Source organism: Euleptes europaea, chromosome 13, assembly GCF_029931775.1.
Source record: "Euleptes europaea isolate rEulEur1 chromosome 13, rEulEur1.hap1, whole genome shotgun sequence".
In the NCBI taxonomy this organism is placed as follows: domain Eukaryota; kingdom Metazoa; phylum Chordata; class Lepidosauria; order Squamata; family Sphaerodactylidae; genus Euleptes; species Euleptes europaea.
This window is the reverse complement of record NC_079324.1, coordinates 11,554,417-11,575,237: the sequence shown is the minus strand read 5'-3', so window position 1 is coordinate 11,575,237 and position 20,821 is coordinate 11,554,417. Positions and strand designations below refer to the sequence as shown.

The 20,821-nt window shown below is 45.2% G+C and overlaps 1 protein-coding gene across 1 annotated transcript in view; it reads right to left on the bottom strand.

The window, feature by feature from the left end:
* COL4A6 (collagen type IV alpha 6 chain) overlaps positions 1-20,821 on the bottom strand; it is a 234,884-nt gene that overhangs the window by 55,734 nt on the left and 158,329 nt on the right. The window contains exons 10-21 of the mRNA XM_056858952.1: positions 20,392-20,427; positions 18,910-18,951; positions 15,131-15,223; positions 8,401-8,454; positions 7,870-7,929; positions 6,910-6,954; positions 5,284-5,337; positions 5,121-5,190; positions 3,076-3,186; positions 1,630-1,779; positions 1,340-1,444; positions 329-489 (exon numbers count right to left, since the gene is read on the bottom strand). Of these exons, the coding sequence (XP_056714930.1) occupies positions 329-489; positions 1,340-1,444; positions 1,630-1,779; positions 3,076-3,186; positions 5,121-5,190; positions 5,284-5,337; positions 6,910-6,954; positions 7,870-7,929; positions 8,401-8,454; positions 15,131-15,223; positions 18,910-18,951; positions 20,392-20,427 (981 nt within the window). The remainder of the gene's footprint in view (positions 1-328; positions 490-1,339; positions 1,445-1,629; positions 1,780-3,075; positions 3,187-5,120; positions 5,191-5,283; positions 5,338-6,909; positions 6,955-7,869; positions 7,930-8,400; positions 8,455-15,130; positions 15,224-18,909; positions 18,952-20,391; positions 20,428-20,821) is intronic.

The window sequence follows — 20,821 nt, the reverse complement described above, 5'->3', positions numbered from 1 at the left end:
AAGGTCGCTCAGTAAGCATCACAGCCGTGTGAGGATTTGACTCTAGGATCTAAGCACTAAAATTCTATCCACAACACTACAACTAATGCTTGAATTCATTAACTATCCAGTGGCTCAATGAGGATTTGTCCAAATTTCCATCTGGTTTTTGTGACACTTTAATTCTTCAAGCTATTCCTGCCTTTCTGCTCACCATGCAAGAAGCAGGATTTGTTCTGACAGATGGATCCTAGGTGCTCATTGATGTAGCCAACAGCAGCAGCCCAGAAGGGCCTTCTTCCCCCCATTTAAACCAACAGTGACTGGTGAAATGTCGTTCTTGACTTACCGGTGGCCCCGAGGGACCTTGCAAGCCACTGTCTCCTGGATCTCCCGAAAATCCTTTTCGGCCTGCTTCACCTGGTCTTCCAGGCTGACCAGGAGCACCACGCTCCCCTCTCAAGCCAACTCCAGAGAACCCTCCATCGCAAGCACAATCACCTGCATCTCCTAGAAAAACAGTATGCCCAAGAGAGTTTGTTTACAGTTTGGAAAACATGGTTTGGATCCAGGGTTTTCCTTCCACTATGGTTGCTTATGCATGGGAGTTTTACCGGAGGTTTCGTTGCTTGCTGGACCCACACTTTCTTCTCACAAAGATATTCACCAGCAGTCTCCAAGCTCAAAGCAAGAAGCTTGTGAGTCCCTGCACCTTGAAATGCCACTTTGTAATTGGCTGTAGTGCTTAGAAGCACCCCTCCCAAACCCAAGTGCAGGGTCAAAAAGCATTTTAGAAACCAAAAACAAAATGGGGCACCATAAAAAGAATGGGGGGGGGGAGAGAAACCCAAGCCTTATTTCTAATTGCCTCTCTTCTGCTCAGGAAGAACTCCCAGGAAGCAGGAAACATTTGAATCCCTGCCTCTTGACACACTTTGTAATTGGCTGTAGTTCTTTCTGTGAGAGAAACGTCCCTCCCCAAGCTTCCTTGTCCAGTGCTTTACCTTATGCAAGGGGATTTCAAGAGGGCTGAGCTCAGGTGAGATGGAAGAATTGGGTTAACAGAGGGATAAGAAGTTAATAGAGGGCTGGCAGCAAGGTCATCTTTAATGAACAGAAAACTCATGCATAACTCCAAGGAACAACCAAGACAACCAGGGGCAAACATGAGTGAAAGTACCCATACATAATCGACCGATGACTTCCTCCAATGGAGAAATTTCCCCACATCTTCCCACTGAGAGGGAATGGGATCCTTAATACACAGCTCAAAGAAGATTTCTGATGAACTCAAAAGCCTGCTCACTACCTTGTGGTGTCTGAGTTGACCCAAACAAAGGGAAATGGAGGTGCTGCTCACCTTTGTCTCCTTTTGAACCAAGTGACCCTGGTGGCCCTCTCGGCCCAGGGCGTCCTGGCTCTCCAGGCTCTCCATCAAGTATTGCTCCTGGTGTAAGTATGGTACCTGCAGGATCAGAACAGAGGAAAAACAATCAGCTGTGGACCGCATGGCAGTTAATTGCAAAACCTGCTTAGTTCTGAAGCTCGTGGCCAGGACTACGGCCATGGCATGCACAGGAAGAGTGGGAAGAAAATAAGTCTTGAACTTAAAATTTACAGAACGGAATCAGAAGTACACAAAGAACCTACGTGATGGGCCAGGAAGCCCTGGAGCTCCTGGCAAACCTGGAGGCCCATCTCGGCCGGGAGGGCCAGGGAACCCAATCGCTTCTCTCCCTGGGTTGCCAGTTTCACCTTTGCGACCTGGAACACCTGGGAATCCCAAGCGACCCGGAGAGCCTGGGTAAAAACAAACAGATCCAGCATTCTCAGTCACTACATGAATTCAGGCACCTTCCATTGACAGAAATCATTTCATTTATATTTAGGTATAAACATAATAATAAATAATAATAAACTTTCATTTATGTATAAACCTTCCTCGGCCAGGCCGGGCTCAGGGCAGCTACCAACATAGTTAATATACATGTATATTTATGTTTCTTAAAATTTACCTGTGTATTAAAAAGGTAAAGGTCCCCTATGCAAGCACCAGGTCATTCCTGACCCATGGGGTGACATCACATCCCGACGTTTACAAGGCAGACTTTGTTTACGGGGTGGTTTGCCAGTGCCTTCCCCAGTCATCTTCCCTTTACCCCTAGTAAGCTGGGTACTCATTTTACCGACCTCGGAAGGATGGAAGGCTGAGTCAACCCTGAGCCGGCTACCTGAAACCGACTTCTGTCGGGATCGAACTCAGGTCGTGAGCAGAGCTTGGACTGCAGTACTGCAGCTTACCACTCTTTGCCACGGGGCTCCTGTGCATTAGTCTGTTTTTCTAATCATTTTAATGATGTGTGTGTTTTGGAGGGGGTGATTTTAATGGTTTTTAAATGTGATTTTATTAGGTATGTTTTAAATTGTTAGCTGCCATGGCGGCTCTTGTATGGCGGGTTACAAATTTTGTAGATGACGATGACAACAATGACAACAAGAACAACCACCACCACCACCACAACAATAATCTGGCTCCTCTGAATTGTTTCCTGTGAGGATCACAGGGTTGGGGAGACGTACTCCGGCCAGATTGTGCCAGTAAAATACCTAAGATCAAACGGAGTCTGCTTAAATGTGGTTCATATGCAGTGCAAGCTGAAGATTTGCATCGCTCCCAATGACATCAATGGACTTATGAGGGTGTAAAACTCTCCTTAGGGTTGCACAGCTGGAGTAAGGCAGCTGGCAGGGGGTTCATCTACAGCTTGCATCCCACGTGCTGAATCAAGCATTACGGAATCCTTGGACTCAGGGCTCTTCCGTTTATTTTACAAGAAGTTGCTAGTCCTTAAGATCGATCACAGATGAAAATGTGAAAAAGTCTGGGTGGTATCCCTTAAAGCCCTGGTCAACAGCTAATTTTAAATAGTGAATATACTTTGAACACAGTCTGGAATTACAGACTTCTATCCCTTCCATCAAGCCCACCACAACAGGTGAAAAAATCTGCACCTTTCTATTTGGCTTCTTCAATGCTCATCATAGTGTCTAGTAAGTAGCTTGTTTGTCTCTTAGAGGGAACTGAAACTCTCTTACCTGGAAATGGGGCAGGAAATCCGGGTGGGCCAGGAGGACCTGGTAGGCCTATGGTCCCTTCATCTCCTCTAGGGCCTGGGGCACCTGGCGTCCCAGGGTCTCCTGGAGGGCCTAGCGTTCGAAGAAAAAGACTTTAAATAGTCCTGCATGCATCTTGCCCACAACCTCATTTCCTCCACTGATGGCCAATTATCTTGGAAACATATTTGGCACTATGAGCAGGATGGCTTGGGGAGGGGCTGTGCCTCAGTGGTACAGCAACTGCTTGGCATGCCGAAGGTCCCAGGTTCAATCCCCAGCATCTCCAGTTAAAAGGACTAGGCAAGTAGGTGATGTGAAAAACCTCTGCCTGAGACCCTGGAGAGTTGCTGCTAGTCTGAGTAGACAATGCTGACTCTGATGGACCAAGCGTCTGATTCAATATAAGGCAGCTTCATGTGTTCATATGATTGTAACTTAGCAGTGCAGAATGCCATTCTTTGTATGCACCTTCAGAATCACAACTTTCATCAAACCAAGTTTCTAGATAGAGGTAAGATCGTTCATGTGATGGTAAAGCTATATCACATTAGAGAATCTTAAAACTGGATTTAAATATGCTCAATCCTTAGCTGCACTTTTCCAGAGATGCTTTAATAACAAAAATGTGCACCCAGCAACTACAGAACAATCCTTCCTACAATCCTGGGTGGTCACATTTGTCAGATGCTAGAAAACCTGTGGAGAGTCGTGGATGTGCTTGTGCTACAATGTCCCATTATATCCCAGGATCACAGAAGCACATGATCATGTCACTTCCTCAATGTCCATGGTGGGGTGGACACCAGGTAATAAATGTAATGTAATTGGATTGCTCACAGGAACTCCAGTTCATTGAGATTCAATCTGTTGAACAGCTCAAGGGAAGAGGACTACCCCTGATTTAACTGAAATCTGTGAAAACTGATCTAATTGGGTTTTGGCAGCATCCTTGATTTCCTAACCATTCTTACTAGATTCTGTCCACTCTCTCTAACCACTGTAGCCTCCAGCTTTTGATGAGCACTAATAGTTCTTAAGTCAGTAAAGAGAATCACCCAACTGCCCTATGAGGAGTAGTTAAAACGCTTAGGGCTGTTTAGCTTGGAAATAAGGCAGCTAAGGGGTGACATGATAAAGGTCTATAAAATCATGCATGGTATGGAGAGAGTGGACAGGGAGAAGCTTTTCTCCCTCTCTCATAATACTAGAATGCAGGGTCATCTGCTGAAGGTGGAGGGTGAGAGATTCAAAACAGATAAAAGGAAGTATTTCTTCACACAACGGACAGTTAAAATTTGGAACTCCTTACCCCAGGATGTGGTGATGGCTGCCAACTTGGAAGGCTTTAAGAGGGGCATGGACATGTTCATGGAGGAGAGAGGTATTCATGGCTACTAGTAAAAATGGATACTAGTCATGATGCATACCTATTCTCTCTAGTATCAAAGGAGTATGTCTATTATATTAGGTGCTGTGGAACACAGGCAGGATGCTGCTGCAGTCATCTTGCTTGTGGGCTTCCTAGAGGCACCTGGTTGGCCACTGTGTGAACAGACTGCTAGACCTGATGGGCCTTAGTCCGATCCAGCATGGCTTTTCATATGTTCTTTTTATAAAGTATGTTCACTTTATAAAGCATGACAAATCACTTAACAGGTCCTATAAAACAATGTGATTAATGTCGTCTTCTTTTTTTTAAGCGTAATGAATTCTTATAATTTTTTGCCAGTGATGATTACTTGTGTTCCTGTTGGAGATATCTGCAGATTTTTGGGGAGGGGATTAGCTTTGCTATATAGCTGGGCTTATCCTCAACTGCTGCAGGGTTCGGGGAGAAAAGGAGCCCCCATTCCCACCCTTGCTAACAAATGACACCAGAATGAAACAGAAACAGAAAAACTGTCACCCGTACTCTGATATTCTTGACTACATGACAATATTTGACTGACAGGCAATACCGGGTCAGCTGACCTACCCTAATTTTGACAATATGTTTTTAAAAGTAAAAAACAAACAAACTGCACCTGATATTATGGAACCATCTATGTCGATGTAAGTCGGAGGGCCCGGTGGCCCGATGTTGCCAAATTCCCCCTACAAAATGAAACAGCTTTATGATCCACTTTGCCCATTCTGGCTTGACCATTATAATTAAATAAAGGAAGCTGTGTTTCCACAAGAGGTTACCTTTCCTCCTGGAAATCCAACCTGTCCAGGAAAGCCTAGATCACCTCTCAGCCCCTGAATGAAAAATCAATAAGAATTGTTATTGCACTAATTTGTATCCAGTTCTTCCTCGGTATGCAGAGTCCTTTATAATCCTTGGCTTGCACATGCTCAAAACACTACACTGCAAGAAGTTCTAAAGCTGATTTGCAGAAGACCACCCCAAGCATTCATGTCTGTCCTTGGATTTGAAATGTAGAAGGTTGGATCTGTTCCACGAGCTAGTTTCCTCGAGCAGAAGGAGCATCTTCCTCAGTAAGACAGAGGACTTCACAGTAAGAATAGTTTCGGCAATGGAATTGGCTGCCTAGGAAGGTGGTGAGCTCCCCCATCTGGCAGTCTTCAAGCAGCGGCTGGACGAACGCTTGTCAAGGATGCTCTAGCCTGATCCTGCATTGAGCAGGGGTTGGACTAGATGGCCTGTATGGTCCCTTCCAACTGTTATGATTCTGTGACCTAACCCAGATATCGCAGGACAACATCCAGCCCTGGGACAGGTGGACCCCATAACATCCTTCTTCAAAAATAACATGCAATTGTCAAATAATATAGAATGATCCGTGAAATTATCTTCACCCTGTCAAGTCATAAACTTTCTAATAACTGCTACTTCACGGCATTGTGGTGGTGGAAAGTGCTGTCAAGTCACACCTGACTGACGGTGAGTGACCCTGTACGGTTTTCAAGGAAAGAGACATTCAGAAGTGGTTTGCCACTGCCCGCCTCTGTGTAGTAACTGTCAGACCCTGTCTTTGCCTTAGCAAAGCCTTAGCCTGACTTTGCTCCTGCTGGCTCCTCCTTGACCAGGCCTGAGGTTGGCTGGGTGTCAGGCCCTGGTCACATGTCTCTGGTTCTCATACATTTGTACAGTCTGTATTTTGCCTTCGTGTATAATGTTTACCACAGCTGCATAGCTTGTTATGGCTGGCTATCCTGAGAATGCTTATTATGATTGCTCCTGGCTTGTTTTGCTTTGCTACTCATCGTTACAGTCTGCAATGCGTTTTAACCCTGTATTCTAGCCCTAATTCCCCATTAGCAGCCTCTCATGCCTGGAGGCAGCCAGCTTCTGAATCTGTCCAATATTGTGCCTAATAAAGTCAAAGCCTGTCTCAGAACCTTGCCTGGATGAGTTTTGCTTGAGGGATGCTAAGGGCAAACCTAGAGTCTGACAGTAACCCTGGACTTCCTTGGTGGTCTCCCATCCAAGTATTAACCAGGGCTGGCCCTGCATAGCTTCTGAGATCTGACGAGATCAGGCTAGCCAGGGCCACCCAGGTCAGGGCATTCGTTATTCTATATTTCCAAGTAATGTTTGCTCACCTATATGAGAAGGAAGTGATGCTTTTGAGGTAGCTGCTCAGAAATCTCATATGAATAGTACTTGGCTTGTTCCAGCTACAAGCAGATGGTATTTGTGTGTATTTTGTCAACAGATGGAGCTCAAGCAGGCCAGAATAATAAAAAGGGTACAATCCTGACAACCTCAGGTACTACATTACTACAATTCCCAAACACCCCAGCTGCTAGAACATGACCCAGAAAAAAGATGACCGCTACACTTCCAACTATAAAGGTAATCTTCACCTTTCTGCCTTCGGCACCAATGAATCCCTTCAATCCCATGTCTCCCTAAAAGAAAAGATAAAAAGCGGTAACAAACATTTCTGTAGTACCCAGAGGCTGTGTCATTACACATGCAGTCCTTACTCTGTGCACATCGTACAAATGTGGAAACAAATGTAGCCAGTTGCCCCATGCCCAAGTTATCAAATTGTATTTGGGGAAAAATAGATGTACAAAATGGTCTCATTTACTCCTTCTCAATCATCTTTTATTCATTGGCCCTGCTACCTTTTTAATCTTAGACCCTATGAGCTGTGCAAATGTCTCAGAGGGCCAAACGGAGCCTGTGATCTTGATGGTGCCTAGTACCAATTGGGAGGTGGGGTGTGTGTGTGGAAGCCATGCTTCACAAATTACAAAGTTTGCACTGAGAGCATCTGCACATATCCAATCTCTGCAGCCTGTATACTCACTCAATACACACATCAGTGGTAGCACTGCCCACATTCTACAGAAAAACAATGTCTGCAGCAGAGTTCTCTTGAGCCCTTATCATACTTTGCTAGGAAATTACCCCACAGGTCACAATTGCAATTCACAGTTCAGTTTGCATGCTTAATGCAAAAGGAGGGAAAACAGAATAATTTCTACAGAGAAAGGCTCATATCATCAAATTGCAAGTCTAGCTAAGTAGCAAATAAAGTAAGCACGAGAACAAGTTCTGCAAGCTGTATATTAGAAGACGTAAGGCTTGTCTCCACCAGAGCATTTCTGCAGACAGCAGGATTTCTTCCTGCAGAATGCAAATTCTTGCCTCCCGCTACAGGTCCAAATTCCCCATTCTGCTCTTGGATCCAGGGAGATGTTCTGGTGGATCCAAGCCCCAGCTTACAATGAGTGAATTCAACCTCTGCTCAGTCACATCACCCTAACCAGGTATGGTGCGAAACTGCAACAGACAGATCTTGGGAAGCAACTTACCCGGGGTCCTGGCAAGCCAGGCACGCCCTTTTCTCCTTTTTCTCCAAAAGCCCCAAAGCCCTGGAAGAAAAAAAGGCCAAAGCAACATCGATTAAGCCACAGCTCAATGTGAGAACAAAAATGCAATACGAGGCCAATTTGCAGGAAGTAAAGGATCTCTAGTTGCACACAAAGCTTGACAAGAACGAGAGCAATAATGAGACAACTCATGACATTGGGATAGCTCGGGTACCTCCAATGGGACCGAGGATGCCTGAGCAAATGTGCCAGCTGGTGCAGGGACCAGGGATGTTGTAAGACACCCTACAATATTTATTCCTTACATTATAAAGAAAAGAATTACACTTGCAGAAGTTTAATGATTCTGGAAAATTCATCACCATCATCCTAGAAGGGGAAAAGGAGACAACTGCCCATACCTACATGGACGAACAGTCAGGAATTATAAGAATCGCACTCATTTTAAGAGCCCCCATTTGAACCTCCTTCAATAAGCTCATCATTTCAATGATATAGAATTTAAAAACTTACTGGATAACCTGGAGATCCCGGGGGTCCAGGAAATCCTTTGGGGCCTGGAATGCCCTGAAATAACAAGAGGGTCAATATTAGAGATCAGTGGGTCCTAGGAGAGGAGAAATCAAGTGCTTATTGTAGCACAACTACCCTACTGTAGACTGGTCTTTATACCACTCAGATCTTCCATTTTTGCTCATTCGGGCTCATTTCTTGGACTGCTCACAAGCACCAGCCTTGAAAGGAGAGTATAAATACTAAAACGTATAGCTGGAATAAAAACATAACTTACAGCACAATCCTAAGCAGTGTCCGCTGAAGGCTTAGAAGGACACAACTCTGCTTAAGATTGCACTGTTGGTTAACATACAGGTTTGACTTGTCAATATGCTTCAGAATCACTTCTGGAATTCAAGTTCTATCAGACTGCATTTAGATATTACTGCTTATAAACATTTGTGATCAAAAAGCCCTTTCTGGGACCTGGCAGCATTTAACACAGCCTCCGATGTGATCACATGATGATGGCAAGTACTGGTTCAGACTGTTGGACCATCTAACTCTGTACTGTTTAGTCTGCCTGGCAGCCGTTCCCCAGTATCTCGGACAGAGCACCTCAAATCTTTTAACTGGAGATGCTGGGGATCGAACCTGGGACCTTCCGCATATAAAGCAGGTGCTTAACCAGTGTGCCATATTCAGCTTTGGCCAGAGGCAGATTGGAGGAGAGAAATGGTCTTGGAAAAGGGCCCCACTCTAGCCTACCTCGGCCCCAACCCCATCCCTCGGTGAAGCCAGGTGGGCATGTCCTTTGCCGTGGGGAGCCCTCTTTCCTTATGCTTCTGTCTTGCGCTTGCCCTTCTTTGTGGGTTGGGGTGGCCGTGCAGTCCACAATCAGTCCAAGAAAATGTGTATGTGTGTGTACGGGGGTATTAGGTGGGGCTGGAATGCCTAAATACTGCCAGCACTCCACATGGACCCACAAGCTACCGTGCACTGGACAAAATGTAAAAACTCTAACGTATCCCTTGTAAGGCTGTAACTCTACTTAATACTGCGCTGCTGTTCTCTCAAGTTTCTACTGGCTAGTTCTTTTTATTCAAGCCTGAATCATCCCTAGAAGCTAAAATGAATAAACTGAGGCTATCGTACTTTGGTCATATTATGAGAAGACAAGAGTCACTGGAAAAGTTGAAGGCAGCAGAAAAAGAGGAAAACCCAACAAGTGATGGATTGACTTTATAAAGGAAGCCATGGCCCTCAGTTTGCAAGACCTGAGCAAGGCTGTTAAGGATAGGATGTTTTGAAGGACATTGATACATAGGGTTGCCATGGGTCGGAAACGACTTGACGGCACTTAACACACACATACCAACACACTTCTTTTTAATACCTGGTTCTCTTCTTTGTTTTAATATCTTTTAACTGTGTGAACACTGTTGCTAAACTGTTACTACATGAACTCCACCATTTAACTGCTTGATTTTTAAACTGCTGTTAAACGTTTTTATCTGCTATTAAAAGTTGATTAAAATTGTAATTTAATATTTTTATATTGTGTTGCTGGTTTTATTTTTAGCCATTTCTGGGTTTTTTGTTGACTGTCACAAGAATCTCATGGTTACAAGTGGTTACACCACTTAAATCACTTGCTGTGCCCTTTAGGCAGCTTAATTCCATTCAGTTCTTGCTATTCCAGGAAGGCAAATGTCAATACGTGGGTTAGTGGCTGTCCCACTTCACCCTCCAACTGGCGTAGTGAAATTCTCATGCCACCAACAAGCCATAACATTGCGGCTCATTGCTTCCCCCCCCCCCCAGGAAACTCCATCAAGCGCTATGAGGTTAGCATAGTTGCTAAACAGGGTCATATAACACATTCTTGACTACCCAAATTAGCACAGAGTGCAATTTAATCCTAGATAATAATTTGTAACAATACAATAATAATTTGTAATAATACAGCCTGCATCTTAGCCAATACCCATGAATCCGATTTGCAAACATGATCATTTGACAAAACATACACCGTAAAAAGCAAGAGCTAACAGCCCTCTCTGGCCAGATTTGTTTTCCTAAGAGATTACATCTTCCACCTGGGTTAATATAGTTTTACGGTTCAGAGATTCAGTAGAAACAGTCTCATATGTCAACATTTCTAAACGAATGATTAAAATCTTGGGTAGCCCTTGGATTGCTTCTCCATTCTGGGAAAACTCAAATTCTCAGAGCGAAACTGAAAAAAAGAAGGGTCTGAAAATGCTTACAGTAACTTTAAAGCAAAACAGTGCAGGAAATTATTGATCAAGCCTTCTGGAAATCAGAACTCAAAAGGAGTGAATCATGTGTGGAGCTGAATCAATATCCAAGCCCTATGCACAAACAACTTGAACGGTCGGTCTCCTCTCGACTCTGTGGCTCCAAATAGGAAATCTTCACGTTCAAAGCCATCTCACAACAGTTTTTAATTGTTTAGAAGGGTATGCAATATGCTGTTATCTTTGCTTTCCCCTGGGGGAACTGAAGATTACTAAGGTGTACCTCACTCCTGGTAAATTTCTGCCAGTTAGCCACAGAAAGTGTGCCAAAGATTGCAGCCGTTACAAGCAACTTGGCTAGAGTTTGAGCCAAGGATTTCCCCTCTAATCAGTTCTCTCGACTTATCAGTTGGAACCAGAAATGTCAATACAGAATCAGAGGCATCAAGGGATCATTCTGATCAAAGACCCTATCCTGAGTGCACCCTCACAAATGCCTGAAGCTTCTTTTAACCTACAGAAAGGGTCACCATGCCACTCCCCCGGGCAATTCATTCCACTGCTAAGTGGCCCTTATAGTTCAAACTTTCTCAGAGCAGGTTTGAATGTTACAGATGTGACAAAAGCACAGGGGGTCCCTTGCCCCCAGCAGTCGATCAGATGGCTGGGAGGGGGAGAGTTACGGGCAGTTGGAAAAAGCCTAGCCTGGCACAGCCACTTCCAGAGTGAACCAGAAATGGTGACACTGCATCTTACAGTAAAACAAGGCTTCTTCCATAGAGTTTCAGCAAAATACCGAAGTGTCTCGTGTTGCCAGCGGCATGATGATATCACTTCCGGTGTGTGCTGGAAGTGGGGAGAGGCTGGTGTCATGATGACGTCGGCAGTCCCCCCTCCACTTCCCACTGGTTGCCAGAAGGGACCTGGGCAACCCTACAAAAGCAGATGAACATATGAAACTGCCTTAATATGGAGTCAGATCATTGGACTGTCTAGCCCAGCATAGTCTATTTTGATTGGCAGCCATTCCCTAGGGTCTCTGGCCAAGGACTTTCCCAGTCCTACCATTCAAGATCCTAGAAACCCTGAGTCAGCTTGGCCTTGTCCCACAGAAAACCAGCTACAAGCTGAACATGCTTTTCATTAAAATGCAAATAAATTCAGACTGTGTTAAGTGCCAGGTGTCCAAGTGTCCAGCTGTAGATTCTTGGGTGACCTCTGACAGATGCTCCCTTCCAAACAGAGGGGTAACATTTGTCCTGCACATCATTATCGGATTAAACAATTCTGAAACTTCACAAACATGAAACCACAACATTACTGGGCACAACAATGTTTCATCCAGCTACGCGGTGGTCATCTAAACAGTTGGAAGGAATGAAAATAATATATTTGGAAACATGTTTCTGCTGCAAAAAAAAGGCTGGAGGCCTTTTAAAAAACGAAATCTGGGAATTCAGAGGAGCTATTAGATCGTGGGAATAGATCAGGGGTCCCCAACCTTTTTGAGCCTCTGGGCACCTCTGGAATTCTGACACAGGGCGGAGGGCGCAACCACAAAATTGATGCCACAGGAGACACAGAGGAAGTACAGAGGAGAAGAGGGGTACACACTGGGGAAGAGGAGTGAGAGAGAACAAAACCAACTCTGGTGGCAGCTGCTGCTGAGACAAGGTTATTTTAATCATCACAGCCAGTCTGATCTCTGGTGGCCCATCAGAAGCCCTGGTGGGCAAGAGCCCCATCTTGCCCCACCCACTTCCAAAAACATTTGGTGGGCATCAGGACAAGTGTGGGCAGGTGCCACACTGGGGACCCCCGTAATAGTTCATCCTTGCTCTGTAGAGATCTAGACACTGTCCATTAAAAAAACAACGTAGAAGACCTCCAAGCAGCACGATGGCTGTGGGATGCTGAAGCAAGGCAAGCGCAAGAAAAGCTGCCACGTGGGTGCTCTGCTTTTGCTACAAATGCCTCTGCGTCCGCCTTGGCAACAAGAGGTACACAGAATCATTGACATGTGGAAGAAGGCCAAGCCTCTATCCAGACATAAGCAGCTTTTCAATTGTGTGAGGAGGCAGAAGGTTGTGGTTATTCAGTGGTGAGAGAAAGGCCCTCTGCGCATGTTCAGAGACAAACTCCTGGGCAAAGCCCTGGTGAGGTCGTGGGTGGGCGCAAATGAAGGAATTAATTCCAGAGACAAAATTCCCGTATTAGTCTGATGTAGAAAATCCAGGAAAACATTCCGTACCAATTTTCTAGACTGATTTATTCTAGCACCAGCATTTACAGCTATAGCCTATTTCACATCAAATGCATGAAAGCAAACCGTCTGTAAGGAGATATCGCAGCACACATGCATGCAGAGGTGGAAAAACAGGGTTTAACAGGGCTTGTGAAGAGGGAGGTTAAAAGGCTATGAAATGCAAGTAGTACACTTAATGACATTTCTATGCAAAATGGAAAAGTACAAAGTAAGCACCGTGACCGCTCACAACAGCTCTGAGTATCCCAGTTTCAGCCCTGTTTAGTGCAATTAAATTTATGGTTAACTTCTAACCAGGCAATTATTTATGCCGCAATAAATGTATTGGTCTTTGAGATGCCACAAAACCTCTGCTTGATTACAAGGAAGGATTGCAATTCGAACACCCATTCTGCAACAGAGTTACGATGCCTTGCAATGAATGAATAAGAATTATATATTTAACGTTAAAGAAATTTTAAAAAACATTGGATCCCAGGAAACTACGTTTTTTTTTCCATGTTGTTCTGTTTTGGATATAACCAGGGAAGGGGGGGCACTGTACCTTGTTTGGGGGACAAAATACCTTGAGTATACCTTGCCTCCAACCTAAAACTCGCCCCCTCAAACCAGGTAGGAGTATGTGGTTACTGTACAGTGAAGGAACAGCACTCTGTGCAAAACCAGGAATACTCTCTTCCCCAGTTCGCAGTCTTGACACTGAAAGCAAATCTCATCTTTGACCCAAATTCCTTTTTATGTCTGCCCAACTAAAGATCTTCTCGCTGTAGGGGGAGATGGTGGAAATTAAAATTTCTCAGTGCTGTATAATGCAGTACAACCTTTTCTGTGGCAAGAGGTTTGTCCGACTGACCTTTATACCCCCTTCAGTCCTTTTGGCTGGCCATTTCCACATGGGTTATTTCCCCAGGGTTCAATGCTGTAGGGAAGCAGGGTTCTTTCCCTGATTCCCCACAGCTCCATGATGCATTTGTACACGTCCTGGAGAGTTTCCCCAGCTTTTCTGCGAGGGCAGCGAGTGCACACAATAATGTTCCTTCTGGGGTGAACCCGGAAGCAATGGGGATGCTCTAGCATGCCCCCGCAAAAAAATATATATATATATCTATGGAAACCATAGAGTTTTTAGAGGAATGTGCTAGAACATCCCTATCAAACCCGGGAGTGATGGAGGAATCTAGCATATTCCTCCAGAAACTCTGTTTTCCATAGTATTTTTTTTAAGGGATGTGCCAGAGCGTCTTCGTTGGTTCTGGATTTACCTCGGAAGGGAAATTATTGTGCCAAGCCTCGCTGCATGTGCGTGGGGATCATCCCCCCCCCCTTTAGCTGGTCTAATTCCCCTGCCAGCCAGCTGAGGGGCGACAGACAGACCTGTTAATTGGCAGGCAATTGCCCGCCATTAACAGCTACCTAGTAACCCTAGCTCTATCCCCCAAACCACTCAAAAATCAGAAAGAAGGTCTGGTACATCTCAAAGGGGGGCATCCCCTCAAAGGCTCCCCTCTAGTTACAGGCCTAAAAACTTCCTGAGTGACATCCCTTCTGGAGTTGGAGGAAAGACTCAGAGCCAAACTAGATGTGATGGCGACCCCAAGTCCACCATGGGGATGCCTCTGCTGTTTTAGGGATGAAATTCCGTCTGTTTACGAATACCACAGGGCCCCAATTCTGACTGGGACCACAGTAGGAGAGGAGGGATGCCTGTTCTCCCTACATGTGCGCTGTTCACAAGAGCCGAAAAGCTGGGGTTTGGGCTCTTGAATACAGCGTTGTGGGGCACATCAGCAGCCTCTCCTCTCCCCCACCACAGTCCCTGTCAGGATCAGGCCCCTTTTCTAAGCAACTTAAAACCCTTGGAGTCACGATGGCTGGAAAATGAAAACAAAAACCAAAGCATATGCATAACATGGCCAAAGCACAACTTGTAAACCTGCAGCGGGTCAGACAGAGGATGAATGCAGGCTTACCACACGGTAGGATGTTCTGCTCTGTGGTTGCTCACTCCTCAGTTTTATGACACAGGAAAGGAAAGGTATTATTTTCCTCTGCCGTGTACTTGATGAATTTTGGGGTCTTTACCAAGTGGGAAAGGCTTTCCCCATGTTTTCCACAATGACGTGAAGGTTGTCTTTATTCTCTAGTTTCCCCCAGCTTTCCCCTCTTTGTACCACAGCAGGCATTCTCAGACCCAGAGCATTTAAGAGGGCTAAGGACTGACCTTTGCTCCTTGCTGTCCTTTGGGGAAACCCATGAATTCCAGGATCCCAGTGGAAGGAGGTGGTCCGGCAGGGCCTGGAAGTCCCACATCTCCCTAGTTGGGGGCGGGAGGGGAGGAAAACACGAACACCGTTAAAACATTTTGGACCCACTGCAAAGAGGCCACCCTTCCCAGGATGCTCTTCACTTTACACTTTGTAGATTTCATTGCATTCCAAATTAGCAGAAAAGATTTACCTGGAAACATGGTATCCTGGTCAGCCAAAATGCATGCAGAGTCCTTGCATTAGAGAACCTGGGGGATTCACTGGGGAAGCCAAGTGAATAGGTAGAATGGCTTTATGCTGAGGCACACCACTGGCCCATCTGGTTCACATTTATCTCCTCTGACCAGTAGCGGACCTTAAAGGGAGCCAGCATGGTGTAGTGGTTAAGAGCAGTGGTTTGGAGAGGTGGACTCTGATCTGGAGAACCAGGTTTGATGCCCCACTCCTCCACACTAGCGGCAGAGGCTAATCTGGTGAACTGGATTTGTTTCCCTACTCCTACACATGAAGCCAGCTGGGTGACCTTGGGCTAGTCACAGCTCTGTTAGAGCTCTCTCAGCCCCACCTACCTCACAGGGTGTCTGTGATGGGGAGGGGGAAGGGAAGGTGATTGTAAGCCAATTTGATTCTTCCTTAAATGGTAGAGTAAGTTGCCCTATAAAAACTAACTCTTCTTCTTCAAAGCAAAAAGAGGTCTTTTCCTGCTAACAGATATTTTTCAACTGGAGATTCCAGAGATTGAAACTTGACTCTTCTGCATGCAAAAACCATACATCCATCCCTAAAAGTGTCTACCATGATGGTGGTGGAAAGTGCTATTGAGTTATAGCCACCTTATCGTGACCCTGTAGCATTTTCAAGGCAAGAGACAAACAGAGGTAGTTTGCCATTGCCTGGACTCTTTCGGTGGTCTCCTATCCAAGTACTAACCAGGTACAAGTCTGGGTCCACTTGCTCACAGTATGGTCCACTCTGACTAGCATAGCTCTCTGCAGCAGGAGTCCCCAACCTTTTTGAGACTGTGGGCACCTTTGGAATTCTGACACAGCATGGTGGATGCAGGCACAAAACGGCTGCCGCAAAGTGAATTCCACTGGAGGCAAAGCCAGCCACAACATAACTGCTGCAGCTTAACTTAAGCCATACAGTGAAAATGTTTGTGCTGCAGTGACAGCTGCAGCCAAAGCAACGTTTTAAAAAATCTGTACAGCCGATCAAATCTCCAATAGCAAAAGCCCCACCTGGCCCCACCCGCTTTCTAAAAACTCTTGCCAGGCACCAGGAAAGCTGTTGGTTGGGGCTGTGGTGCTCATGACCTCCATGCTGGGGGACCCTGCTCTAGAGTCTAAGGCACAGAAAGGAGTTTCCCCAGTATTCACTACCCTAGATCCTTTTTAACTAGAGATGCCAGGCATTTATTTATTTACCAGCTTTCAGTCCTGATTCTGCCCCTTTACTGCAGCCTCTTGTGCTGCAGTATATTTTGTTTACAAGTGTCCCCACAGCCCTCATCAGGATTTTGGGGGGTGAACAGAACTGTGGTGGAAAGGCAGAGAAGATCTGCTCTCCCAATCCCTTCTGCGAGTTCTTCCACAGACTCCAACCCAAACTAAGATAAGCATGCTTGTGTTTCCCCCATGCAAACATATGCAGATTTACAGTGCCACTGTAGGCAAAACAACTCCCTTCTACACATAAACACATGTGTAGAGTCTGTGAAAGTATTTGCAGAAGGAATTGGGAGAGTTCATTGAAGTCTGCTGAGGACGACTGTTAATCCAGTCACCATTTAACAAACTAAAATGCATGGTGGTGGAAAGTGCTGTCAGTTTGCAGCCAACTAATGCCAACCCTGTAGGGTTTTCAAGGCAAGAGACAAACAGAGGCAGCTGGCCATTGCTTGCCTCTGCACCTAAAATGCATAGGATTGATCACCTGAAGATTTCTGATTTCTTTAATCCCTGCCTGCCAGCAAAAACTCAACAAAAATGCGACAAACCCTTAACATTATCACTGTGCTTCTGCTGGCGGGGGGGGGGGGGGAGGAGCAAGAAAGTATACGGAGCCCCAGAGCCCCACCCCCTTGACCAACAGCACACTGAGGCTGTCAATCAACAGTTTGATCAAGGCCAGACGGTGGACCCACAAGAGAGGCGATGCCCGCAGAGCAGCCTCTGCACACCGCACCATGCCGGCTCTAATAAGAAACAGACTGGGGTTAGCTACTGTGGCAGTAAGAGAATAATAAACGCTTTCCGGTTAACACTCTGTTGACAGCTGCTGCCATCTGGGGAAGCAATTGCCTAGGAAAGCAGATGGCTTCATCCCAAGAAGCGTTTTATTTCCTGGGTAACAGTGAGCACAGATTTTTTTATCTGCCTGTCGATTAAGACAGGAAAACGGCAATGGGACCCCCTTTCAAACATGACTGTTGCCCAATGAAAGCCCAGACCTTAGAGAGAGACTCAGAATGGAGTGTATCATGAGAACGGTTGGTGTTATTAGTGGCTTGGGCCCAAAGAACTCCTAGTGCATGCAGCAGGTTCGCTCCGATTTCTTTCTGCACCTCTCCAGCTGCAACTTCTGGCATGGTTGCTCAGCATGACATTCTGGATGGGGATCTACAGAAGTGGCTTTTTTGGTAGACTCAAGGACAGCTGCTGTACATCCCAGTTGTGTGAGCAGAATTCCACTTTGCCACTTTGGGTAAAAAGCATTACTATTAATTATTTTCCATGTGGCCCTTCCTTCGAGATTCTTGGAGAGGCATCTGATCCTCACTGAAATTCTCAGCTTGGAAACTCACTGAAATTTTCAGAATGCAAACACACAAGCTGTTTTACATTAGCTCTGGCTAAATTCTCCACTTTCTTTTAAAATAAAATTATTACATTTCTAGCCTGCCTTTCTGCTAAGTTGCACAGGTGTTCGCGCTCCCCCTCCCGCACTGTGTCTTCACAATGACTCTGCAGCACTCTCTGGTTAGGCCCCAGCCTTCTGGAAGGGCCTGGGGATCTCCTGAAATTATAAGCGATCCCCAGATTACAGAGAGTCCTGGAGAGCATGGGTGCTTTGGATGGAGGACACTATGGCATTATACCCTGTGAGGTCTTTCCCCTCTCAAAACCCTACCCCTCCCTAGACTCCACCCCCAAAATCTCCAGAAATTTTCCAACCTGGAGCTGGCAATCCCAGGTTAGGCCCCAAAGTCATGTGAGCTTCGTAACCAACCAGTTATCTGAATCCAGATTTCCCTGCTCTAGCCCAGTGTTTGACTTTGGTTGACTGGAGATCTCAAGGGAAGACTAAAGGCCTTCCCAGTTCTACTACCTAAGGACTGAACCCAGGACCTTTGGCATGTGAAGTCTGTGCTCTATCAACGAGCTGAATCCACCTTGAGAAAGGATCTAAAACTGGTTCTCCTAAGTCAGAGCCCTACTCTTTGTCCAATGGACATCACTGGTGTTTTTCTTGACATATGCCTTGATACTTCATGAATTAGAACAGCGGTTGCCAACCTTTTTTCACTTGCATAAGCCTTGGCAACCCATTTCCATAACTGTACCCCTCATATTACCAAAATGTTTGTAATTAATATAGTTGCCTTTTCCTGCCATTGTTCAATATTTTTGTGTACCACTAAATGTCCTGGTTTGTACCCCTGGGGGTATGTGTACCCCAGGTTGGGAACCACTGCATTACAAGAAAGGAAAAGTAAATAAATGGAACTTACTTTTTCTCCTTTCTCTCCCTGGAAACCCAGCCCCATGTTCCCCTGTAAATAAAGAAATAAAACAAAAAACAACAAAGAAACCAATATTTTTTTTTAAAGAATCTCTAGAAGCATTTCATGCATAAACAAACCACAGAAGAACAAAATGTAATCCTAAGAGAAAATCAATGAGGGAAAAGAGCAAGCATAATTCAAGCATCTTTAAGCATAATTAAATGTACCATTCAAGAATAAACGTCAACACTGACCACCTTTCAATGAAGTAATGATTGTCAGACTCTCGCAGGCTTCAACATAGCAATTACTGTACACTGACTTACTGGCTTGCTTCACATGCAAGGGCAAACCATGGTTTGTGAATGCACTGGGGGAGGGGATGTTCAGCCTTGTGGCCTCTGTGCACTATCTTGTCCTATCCCACAGGGCCAAATAATTTGAGATTTCCACTTTCCAAGCAAGCCATTGTTTGCTATTACATCTATATCAGCAAACTCTGATTTATTCTTTTCCCTGAAAGTCAGAATTCCAAACAGTGGGTGAGTCTTTGTTTGCAGGGAAAGTGCAAATCATAGTTTGCAAATTTTGGGTGAACAACAAACTGTTTGTTGCAAAGCTAGGACTAATGAATTATCTGGCAGCACAAAAGGTGAGGGGTTAGGGAGCATGCAAACCGTACATCCTCCATGTAGTTACAAACCATGGATTGTTGTTACGTCTGAGCCCAGCCAGTGTTTGGAAGATCTAATCTGGAACAGCAGATGCAATACTTTTCTTCCAAAAGCAGGCAATCAATTCAGCAATAACTTGATTGGGAATTCTGAATCTTTTTTCTGTCATATTTTAAAGACAATAATTAGGGGAGGGGTCTGAAAAGGTCACAATTGTCAAAAGTATTCTGGGAAGCTCACTTGAGACTTCCTTCAAGAAGGACAGGTGTCAGGGGTGAATGCAGCAGGGCCCCCTCAAGGCCCATGCTGAAGTATAGGGCCAAGCAATGGAGTACCCTCGCCCTGTTGTTTCTCTTCTTGGCAGTTTTTACCTGCTCTTTGAGTGAGTCAGCAGTGCCAAAAGCAGCTATCACCATTCACATCACCTTCTCCTCCTGAGGATTGGGTCCACAGGGAGAGGGTAACTGAATGGCTACCGGAAAAGAAGTGGTCTCACTGAGGGCAAGAAGCCCATGTGCACCCCCAAAATTTGAAGCTGGCACTGCTTTCAAAAATTAAACTTCAGCATTTCTTAAGACTGAGGAAAGATCTATATACAAGCTTTAAAAATAACCTCCCTCTCCCCTAAAATAGCCTATGAAGAAGAAAGACAAGTTAATCCAAAAGTGTTTAAAAATAATACTAAAAATGGAAGGCAGAATTTTTTTTAAATGATATTTATCTAATGGATGGAAATGTTTAAAGGCCAACAATCCAAACAACAACAACAACAACAACAACAACAATTTTTTAAAAAGGCATCAAGCATACTTACTTTAAGACCTGGGGGGCCAGGTAGGCCTGGTGGCCCCTAAAAAAGTGATCAGAAGAATTTTAATTACTCTTGCAGCTTTAATTAGATTTAATGGATTGCATCCTACGAACTGCAATTGGGAGATGCTCACAGTTTCCGATCTTTCCCACTATCCTTCCTTCCAGCAGTCTCCTGAGAACAGTGAATGCTCAGAATTCAATGGCACCCTAGGGACAAAGTGCTATAGGTCATGGGGGTGAGCGGGTCACATTGCCCCTATTTGAGGTCTTCTGCAGGGGTGGCCTCTTGCATCAAAAGAAACTCCACCCACAGAAGAGTGATGAAGGGTGATGTACTCTGATTTTCCGCTTTCACACTAGCCCCATGGAATCCATGGCATGGGTCTCCCAAGAATCAGAGCATTAGCTTTCTGGAGGTCTCAGGAGGATGT